The sequence below is a fragment of the Paralichthys olivaceus genome, chromosome 6 (genome assembly GCF_024713975.1).
Source record: "Paralichthys olivaceus isolate ysfri-2021 chromosome 6, ASM2471397v2, whole genome shotgun sequence".
NCBI classification, from domain to species: Eukaryota; Metazoa; Chordata; class Actinopteri; order Pleuronectiformes; family Paralichthyidae; genus Paralichthys; species Paralichthys olivaceus.
Window position 1 is genome coordinate 9,513,812 of NC_091098.1, and position 10,442 is coordinate 9,524,253.

The 10,442-nt window shown below is 40.6% G+C and overlaps 1 protein-coding gene across 4 annotated transcripts in view; it reads right to left on the bottom strand.

Annotated features, from left to right (window-relative positions):
- Nucleotides 1-9,810, bottom strand: part of nphp4 (nephronophthisis 4) — a 151,033-nt gene extending 141,223 nt beyond the window's left edge. For 2 of the 4 annotated variants that reach the window (XM_020088675.2, XM_069527116.1), the window contains exons 1-2: nucleotides 9,201-9,514; nucleotides 7,573-7,716 (exon numbers count right to left, since the gene is read on the bottom strand). In XM_020088675.2, the coding sequence (XP_019944234.2) occupies nucleotides 7,573-7,716; nucleotides 9,201-9,377 (321 nt within the window). In that variant the 5' untranslated portion in view covers nucleotides 9,378-9,514. Of the gene's footprint in view, nucleotides 1-7,572; nucleotides 7,717-9,200; nucleotides 9,519-9,625 lie in introns of those variants that run through there. The other 2 variants (XM_069527117.1, XM_069527119.1) reach the window with 2 other exon arrangements.
- Between the last annotated feature and the right edge of the window lie 632 nt (nucleotides 9,811-10,442).

A 10,442-nucleotide genomic window follows, 5' to 3' on the forward strand; every position in this document is an offset into this window, starting at 1 on the left:
TAAAATGGGAGGGGTGAAGACTTAAACCGTGGCTTCGTTACAGTACTGACTGCTCAAATTTGGCAAACTATTCTGCACTTTAAGGAGAACCTTTAAAGGATTTGAGTACTGTCATTCATTACTCCGAGCCATATGGGATTCTTTACTTTGAAACCAGTGTGCTCTTTAGAGAACAACTATTCAAGAAACAAAAGCAGAGGAATCACACGACTGATGTTCAAATGTTTTCCCATCGGCGAAGCACAGTCGTCCTCTGCTTTTCACTGCTTTGAAGTCATGTAATAAGGGTGTGTGTGTGTGTGTGTGTGTGGTGTGGAGTGGATATCACATTGTGGGGATCTATTACCACTCCTAGGAGGTGCTTTAATTTAGGTTAAGGTTAAAGGGTGCATGTAAGAGTAAGGATGGGGTTAGGGTTAGGGAAATAAAGATAAAACATTCATGTCTACATGTTGCTCCCACTTTATTTCATGTAATGCTACCTACGTCATACCAAACAGCATTTGGAGACCTATAAAAAACAGAGGTTGCGTGGACAGGAACAAAATTTGGCCTTTTCTCCAAAGCCCAGCTGTCGGCCTGATAATGTTGCACATATGAGAAGAAACCACTGGCTCCATGCGAAGGCAGCGAGTTCAAATGGAGTGATCACAGTGAGAGACAATGCAGAAGGATGCATATTTCTCTCTGCCCCCTCCAGTCTCTCAACTCCTCCATCTGCACTGTGAGCAGCACAACATTGCCCTCTGCTGCTTATAGCTTTCACTGAGAGCGAATGAAGCAAAGAGGGTTAGTCCGAGGTAAATATTGGAACAAACAGTCAGAGACAACATGTGAGAATAGAGAGAAACGGATGAGAAAGAGTATGTGTGGTCTGGGTGATTTAAGACCTAAAGGAATTTGTACCAGGATCAAATAATTGACATTAGTCAACAGGCTGTAGACTGACTGCTTGAAGTATAAAGCCTATGGTATGACAAACTGGCCTAGTATTACAACAGTATCAGAAACCAGTCAAAGGGAATTTACAATACTCCAAATTTCTCTTTGTGCATCAAACAAAAAGAAAACTAAAGGCCTAAATTTTCACTGTGGATTTGTCACTATTGGGTTGCAGCATTCCATACATAAAAGCAGCTTTCAAATAGACAAGACAACCACTGAAGCATTGACAAACACATCAAATTGTCATAATACAGCGTGCCCTACTTTCAAAATAAAAGTTTAGAAAGTCAGACTTGACGAGTCATAAACAACAGAGTAAAGCGCCAGTCACAGAATGCAACAGACATTGACATTGTCAAGACGTCTCGCGTTTTTGCCACGCCGGGAAGAGAGAGAACACAGACACAAAGCGAGAAAACACATTCGACATGCACTCTCTCTTTCTCTCTTTAATTACTGCACACCAGATATTAACACACACACCTTCCCCCCCAACCCCCCCACACACACACACATTATTTGGATATCAAACAGCAATTTGCAACTCATAAACACCAGCATAAATGCGAGTGCATCGGGCCAAATCCAATAAAAAAAGCTGGTGCAGCTCTCACAGCACGACACAGAGAGGGCCAGGCCCACTTTATCATCCTGATAGGATATGATGTGGTTTATATTATTACCCTGGATGGATAATGGGATTTGGATGCTTATTGGGAAACCAAGTGGGTTTGAATACAGGCTATGACTATAATGGCAGATCAAAGTACAGCCATACACTCTGAGAGATTGTTCGATCAAAATAACATCAAGTGGAGGAAAAGGAGAGAAAGCAGATGGTGACAGAACTGGAAATCAGGATGTGCCATAGCTGTGACTCATTGGTGTCGCTGTAAAAAAGACTTATGCAACACTCTGCATTTAACAGCCAGCCACAGCTCAGGCTATTCTTCCCATTAAAAAAGAGTTTTCTCAAAACACCTTGTACAACAGCTGACACTGTGAGCAGATCAGGCATCGTCTGACATTGGAAGCTACAGAGGACGGTTCGGCAGGGCTCTGATGCGATCATAAAGCAGTGGGTGACTGGCCTCCACCCACCATGTGCACAGAACTTCAGATGTTTGATTGAGAGAGAACACAGGCATCCAGCTGTTCCCCCTTATTTGCTCAAAAATAGCAAAAGGATTTGGAAGACTTGGTAAACTCGATGCTGGCTGATGGGTTTTCAAGTCATAAGACCACACTGGGAATCATTTTGTAGTTCACAACTGAGACTGCATCTGTCCACTGGAGGATCGATGTTAAAAGTCATGTAATGGCAGGAATGCCTCCTGAAGTGTTGATCCTGAGCAAATTGATGCCAAGACCATGCTGCCAAAGGACTGCCTTTCTGTTTGTTTCTATTTGATTTCAACCTCTGGCTTTTGATTATCACAAAAACCTGAGCCTGAATGAAGGACAGCTGGCAAATGAAGATAATTATCTGGACTAAAGGGCAGAAAGTTCTTGCTTATTTTATTTTCTACCCTCCAGAATGAAATCCACCTCTAATTCAGAGAAAAGAGACCTGGTAACACATCAGTTTACCTTGTGGCTGCAACCTTAATTGACTTTGTGCCCTTGTTTCCTCAGGACCACAGGGGCTTACTAGTTGATTAATACAGTACAGCACCATTTATCACGTGTCCAGTGCATTTTCCAAAACTTCATTATGGCCTGGTGAATATCTGATCAGGCTCATAACTTTTTGGTCTAATTCTCTGACCAGACAATTCCTGAAACCAATAAAAGCTCTGTCAGTTTAATATGTGAGTGTTTTATTAAAGCAAACTTCTAATGTGCATGCTTGTGTTTAGACAACATACAATATCTGAGAGCTTTGGCATATTTTGCCTAATTGAAAAGAGGTTTTGTGTACACGTTTACATTTCTCAGTCATATTGGTATCTGCAATTGTTTGCCAAAATGAAAACTTTTACTTTACAGAAAAAACAATGCAGAAAAGATGTGATGTGTGTGCAGTGTTGTGCCACAGGTTTACCCTGTTAGATCTCATATCTGACTAGAAAAGCTCTGGACCCCACAGTGAAGCTGTTTGAACTTCAGCTTTACTAACTGTACAAGAAACAAGTCAGGAGAGACACACAAGACCAGAGGGTGCTTCACTAAACAAAAGAAATCCTTTCAAGATGAATGGATACAATGAGGATAATCTGACTTCTGGCACATTTCAATATCAGTGTTGTATATTTGTCTTCTGTGACACAAGACCTGTTGTTGCGACATTCTCTTTTGATTTTCCAGAAGTAATATGAAATTTCATCATCAAAGCACATATTTCAAAGAGTACATCACATATTTGGACATCAAAAAAATCTTTGTTCCCGTTGTTTAATGATGATTACAGAGGAGAAAAGAATCAAAGAACAATGGTCGGGAAAGCTAGGGAAGTAGATAAAAAAGTAAAGTAAAGTGAGAATGAAGATTTTGCGAACACCACATTTGAATGTTACTGCAGGGCAACTTCATCCACACTAACTCAATGAAGAATATTACAATTCAAATCCCAAGTCAAGCAACAAGTAAGTCTTTACTGTTGTATGTTCAGGGAAGCTCAGCCGTAGCAGAAATGTTCATGATATAACCACTTGCAAGAAAGGGTGTGAAATTACAAGAAATATCAGTGAGGACATAATTGCACCAAATCTTCCTGCAAACCATAAACAACCGACGTCCTAATGGTTTCCTGTGTTTCATTTTAATGTAGCCAACAAACACTGCTCTCAGCAATGCAATCCTGAGCACAGGTCAAACACAAACAATAACACAGCTCACAATAAGCAGTTTAACTCCACTGTGATTTTTGTCAGAATACAACTTTCTACAAAGACGCATTTACTGCTGCTACTGAAGATTATCTTCTTACATATTCGTCAGTTGCTTTTTCAATTGATCGATGAACATTTTTGCTATAAACGAATTATGGATGATGCCTGTCACAAATTAGGGTAATGTGCTGTCTTCAAACAGTTTAAGCTGATCGACAGTCCAAAAGCAAAAGCTAATTTACTCATTTAAGTGATTATTAATCAAATACCTAAATAGTTATCTGTCAATTTTCTGTCCTTTTAAGTTGGAGTTTCCTGGTTGATCATGTTAGAGCGGTAGTAGTTACTTTATAATATTAAAAGCGAATGTGAACATTGAAAAACTTAGTCTGCCTAACACAGTTTATATCACTTGAAAATGAAGATGGAGCAGCCACATGTCATAAAATGTGAGTACCTGTCCCATTTCTTTTTTTCTCCATACAGTCATTATATAATATATATATCTATATACATAGACAAACAATCCTTCACATTCACACTTATACATTCAATTTACAGTCCCCAGTTAACCAATCTGCAAGTTTTTGGATTGTGGGAGGAAGAAGAAGTGGAGAAAAGCAGCACAAATCCCACACAGAAAGTCAAAGGGGTCTGAACTGAGAACCTTCTTGCTGTAGAGTGACAGAGCTAACCACTGCATCGCTGTGCTGCCCCTCTACTGACTCGATCTAATCAAATCATAATGAAAATTAAATCTAATTAAAAAATTTAAACTGTCATACACTGTGTCCAAAAGCTAAGCAGCCTGATTCTCAAAGTCTTTAGCGCAGCATTAAATGTTACTGAGACTGACCAGTACCAGCAGCACACACTGAGCTCAACCTACAATAAAGTTGAAGGCAGCATGTCTTGTAAAATGGATGAATGATAATGTTTTGGTTGGGATGCCAGACTCTGCCTCAGTGAGCTGCAGTGTAGCTTAGTTCAAAGCAGAATGTGGCTGTGGCTGAGGGCTCCACACGACTCAGTTGTGAAGTCTGAGGTGATTGATGGATGCAGTTAAACCAAATGGTCCATTTCAGATTCACTGGGCTTCTCACAGGTTTTGTGCATCTGCTGCAAACAAGCTGCCACTGGTTCTTAACAGGGCTTCTGAACCTGTTGACTGTTAAAGTTTAAAACCTGCAAGAATGGCAGCGACAGAGGCGACAACAAGCTGTTTGTTATTGTCCACTTGTAACATGCTGATGACTAACAACTGTGAACACATTAAGAGAGGCTGAATTATAAGAATGGAACCCATTAAATGTTAGATTCCCATACCAACTTCATGCTGGTTGGTTAAAAATCAATTACAAAAAAACAAGTAAACGTAGAAACTATGGCATATTTTTCAATGGACCCAGTGAGACTTGCTGTACCTCTGATTGCACCATCATTGTTTCCGGAGGCCTTAACGATGATTCTCTCTGTTAAAATGTCTTTCATATGTATCCGCTGTGCCATCTTTTCAATAACAATATTAAGAAAAAAATGACAGCTTATCAATTATATGTGTTCAGTAAGCATGTGAAATCTGAGAAAGCTGAGATAAAATAGAAGATACTCTGGGTTAGGGTCTGGACACTGTGACACTGTGTATCATGACTGGTCAAAAAATGCATGAGCAAGATGCTGCCATGGTTTTATCTGGTTCAAAACGTACAGAAATGGAAAGCCAAGTTCACAGTTACAAAATGACATATTAATGGATCGACAACCTTGGCCAAGCCATGCTTCCATTTATTTGAGCTGCAACACCACATCTAAAGCCTCTTTTTCCAATGATCAAAAAACGCTCTTACACCTGCTGACATATGGAATTTGTCTGCAGTGGGAATTGATGCAATGGGCATCGACTACTAGTTAAATGATTCTGCAGTAGACAAGAGTTTGAATCAGCTCCAGCTCAGATCGGCAGGGAGGGAAACGTGACACCCAGGTGAACGCTAACTAATTTGGCTAGACAGCGAGGAGAGAGCATCTCAGTTTTCAGGGCGTTCATCACATTGAACATTACACATCAGAGAAAGAAACAGAGAGGCAAACTCCTCTGCTGGTAACTTTTTTACAGGGTTTACCCGCTTTTAAAAAACCTGCGTACACCAGCTAATGTTGATGTAGTATTTCAATCAGACCAAATCATACTGCCGTTTCATTTATATACAGAACCAAGGCAGACACAGTCACTTTCAGTCATGCAGAGTTCAAACTGTATGGACTTTGGTACGCAAAATAAAACCAGGGAAACCTCCAGAGAAGTAAGGATGCTGTTTGGCTATGGTGAGTGCAAGGACAGTGAAAGAAGTTGATGATAGAAATGTTTGAAAAAGCACAGTCTAATTCCCCAGGGGCCATGCTACCAACTCCAAGTGCATGTTTACTTTTGGCCAAACCACGGGTAGAAATTTTGCAGGCGGCTGTTGGTCTGACTGTGCAACTGGGACTGAGCGTACACAGACAGTTTGAATGAGGTTTGTCTGACCCTCCTGTTAGTTTTGTTGCACCTGTTAGGGTTCCAGCAGTTACATCTTTCAAGTAACATCACATAGCCCAGGCACATTACTCCATCTACCTCTAACCCGAGCAGAGGTCTGATTGGGTCAAGTAAGTGAAACTTGTGGGTTTGTAGGGCCTTTATGAAATCTGTTTTTGTACTATTAGTTTCTTCTGATGAGCGATCATGAATGACATGAACGTATTGTTTTCTTTCAAAGTCTGAGGAGTTTTGGAGAATTGTGGTGACTCAGCTGTGATAATCATCACAAACTGCAACTTTGATTTGATTCTGGCCTCTGTGAACCTTTGCAGAATGTAATTTCCCGGTTGTGTCAAACTCTGTTTTCCCATTGATGTGTTTTTTAAATTTGCCACTGTGAGAGGTTTTTCTATACAATTTGCACCATGACAGCTCTCCGCTTAATATACTGGAACATATTAGTTTCATTGTGGGCAGTGTTGCAAATCAGTGAGCAGGACTCCTTTATGGCTGTTTTATCTATTGTAATCCTCCTGAACCTGAATCCCCCTGATACTACTGAATGAAGTTACATATATCATAATAGAGGAATTTTGCCATTATTGCATTGCCCCCGTGGGGCTGTTTGCTTATGATGACAGATCACGGTCAACTAAATCTAATCAAAACATACTGTTGAAGGAGAACAGCCCAGGTGAAGGAGAGAGGGGGAGTTTGATTATTAAACTTGAAATAAATAATACCTTTGGATTTTATCACACTGATCCCTTTATCGAAAATACTGCTTAAAATGTTGGATCAAGTACAAGCACGAATCTACTGTATTCAATCTGATATCACATCTGGTATACTTTATTCTTCTTTGCTGCAACAAAACTGCAGATGTGCTATACTGCCACTAGCAAGTACTGTTTTCAGAGTGGTGAAGGAGGTGTTTTCCAGTAGTGTAGCGTTAGCAAGAGCTAGCAATTGTCAGCAATTTGGCAATAGTTCACTCAGAAAGTTCCACAAGTAAAACAGCAATGTCTAAGGTACATTATATCTGGTCTGTACTCGGTATCCGCCGATCCGCAAAGTCCAGGTGGTTAGGGTTATATTTCTCAACTTTCATTTTGTTGAACTTTGTTATTGCTACTATTTAAAGTCTCACTGCTTAAAATCAGCATTAGAGGAGTTTCATACAAAGTCTACATAAAGAATGCTGTAAATTAAAGCAGTGTGCCATTTAAAATAAATAGCCTTGTTTCAGTGGAATGCCTGTCATAGTAAGGCTACCTCATTGAAGGAGATCTTGCCATTTTTCATCTTCTGGGTCGGACTCTTCCATGTTTTCCCAAAGAAGTGCTGGTGATTTTCATCAAACAGGGTCACCCGCAGCTGGTAGGTCAGGTCTTCTTCCACCTCTGGCATCTCTGGTGACTAAAAGGGGAAGATATCAATATAGAGAATATTAGAACCTGCATTGCTAATTATGTATGTTTTGAATGTAGTCTTTAACTCCTTCAAGGAGGATATGTTTTCACCCCTGTCCATTAGTTTGTTTGTGTGAGTGTATGCAAGATTACACAAAAACAACTCCTTGGAGTACCACGGATCTTGGTGGGAGGATGGGGTGAGGGACGAATTCAGTAAAACTTTGATGGGAATCTGGATCAGAGGGCAGATCCAGGAAAATATTTTCCACATTAAAGGAACTGGTATCACATCTGCAAAATGTGGTGCAGCTTGATTTAATTTGTATATTGGGCCTTGGCGGAGGTATGTGCTCTACTAAGTGCCCTTCTGGTTTTCATGTAAGCCATTACTGGTTTCTTTCATTGATGTATTTTGTATCTATGGTGCGTGAAATCAACTTAATAACAATAATAGATCAAAGTCACAGGTTAATACCAGTCCCAAAAGCCTTAACATTACCAACCTCCCAACAAATATCCTGATTTTAGTTTATGTCAAGATCTTTTGACATCCAATACACGACATACATTTTATGCATACATACAATACATCTATTACCTCTTTCTGTAACGTCCAAGTTATTTTGAGTTTATTTAGAGACAGGTATCAGTGGGTGTCGCACATGTTTGGAGTAACTGTGAAGGATGATCTCTCAACAGAATTTAAAGTATCAGTCTGTAAGATTTAGTGTAATGGTGAAAAGGATCTATTGGAAGAAATTTAATATAAAAAATTGGAGTGATGTTCACTAGTGTGTTTAATCTAAATCAAACAAATTGTTGTTTTCTTTACCCTAGAATGGGCCTTTTATATTTAAATACTTTATATTCAAATACTTTATATTTACATCAGGCGATGGTCCTCTCTACGGAGGCCACCATGTTTTTTTCCAGTAACCCAGACTGGACAAACTAAACACCTTTTGAGTTCTTATGACAGCTGAAGGCCACCACAGGTTATCTTTCTTCAGATTTTATTTTATATGTATTTTTAAATCTTTATTTGCTTATTTCTACTCTTGCATGGAGCAATTGTAACAAACACAATTTCCTCCTGGGATCAATTAAGTATTTCTGATTCTGATTTCATGTTTGGGTGAGGTGAGGGGGTAATCAGCTGCAACATGCAACTTCACCAGTAGATGTCACTAAAGTCTACACGCTGAACCTTTAAAAGAGGACATCTAACATGCTCACACTCTGCACGAGTCAAGTCAACGTTTGATAGAATGTAGAGTCATTTAAAATGTAAACACTCTTCAGACGGACTTCTGCCTGACCTCTTCATTCACAGTGACGAATCACGAACTATCTGGGCGAGATCTTAACTACGTGACAACTTCAGACCTGCACCAAATGTTTGCGTGTTTAACCATCACTGAATTCCCGCAGAACTGTTACACTCCCCGGGGCACTAGCGAGCATTCAGCGGTGTGTGAGAGCTGTCACCTGCGGGGGCTGAGCTGCAGTGAGCCGGCTGAGGCTGAGCTGGAAGCCGTGGGACTGGGCGAGGTGGCTCTCCGCAGCCAGGCGGACCGTGTGGCTGGGTGGGGGAACCAGCCGGCTCCTCTCGAACACTTCTCTCCAGCCCTCCTCCATGGTGGACGTGTCTTCTGTCTGGACCATTCTCTCTGGCTGGTTAAAGACGCGAGTCGAACATGGTCCTGTCGAGTGGTTCCAGAGAATATTATCTTTGTCAAGCGTCTAGATTTTCAAACCAGCGGGCGCCATATTGAAATCAGACGCTACTATTCCGTGCAGAGGGGTTACTCGAGGAAATCCGTAGTTTCACCTGAGTGTTTGAGAGTAATACATAATAGGAAACGTATCATTTGAGTATGTGAGATATTTAATCATCCGAAGAATGAATTTACCTTGTAAAAAAAACACGTGAACAGTATTTCACAAAGGTCGTCTTTGACCCTCTTATCCTTTCATTTGGTACATCCTATCGTGCTGCATCAGTTGCTATGGTAATGTTCACGTTGCCTCCTCAGTGACGCTCCTTCATAAATAAGACGAAACAAAACCGGTACACGATCAGAACTTACAGGAGGAAAACATAAACTTTATATTTGTCAGTGGTGTATTTATGACCTCGATGTTGTGAAACAAGAAGAGTCTCAGAGGAAACACTACATCATCCTATTGGAACATTCACAGGAGTCATCCTCTGATTCCCCTGCTCTCAGCCTCATCTTTTAACTATACACATACAGTTTTATTTCAGGGCCTGAGACAGAACTATTAACTATAATATAAATAGTACTATAAATGATTGTGTTTGCAATCAGTCCCATTAGTCTATTTCATTTGGCTTTCACAGGCCACACATGCATTGGTTGAAAAAAACTGCCAGTATTCATTTAATGTTGTGGATTCAGTAGTTCAGAGTCTGACTGCTGTGGGAATAAAGGACCTGTGGAAGTGTTCCTTCTTACACTCTGGGTGCAGCAGGCTGCTGCTGACAGAGCTGCTGAGGGTCTCCACAGTGCTGTGTAGGAGGTGAGAGGTGTTGTCCATGATGGAGTTCAACTTCGCCCACGTCCTCCTCTCAACCACTTCCTCAGTGAAATCCAAAGGGCAGTCCAGAAACGAGCTGGCTCTGCTAACCAGTTAGTTCAGTCTTTTTTGTCCCTCTCAGTGCATCCACACTCCCAAGATACAGTACCCTGATGTAAACACTACGGA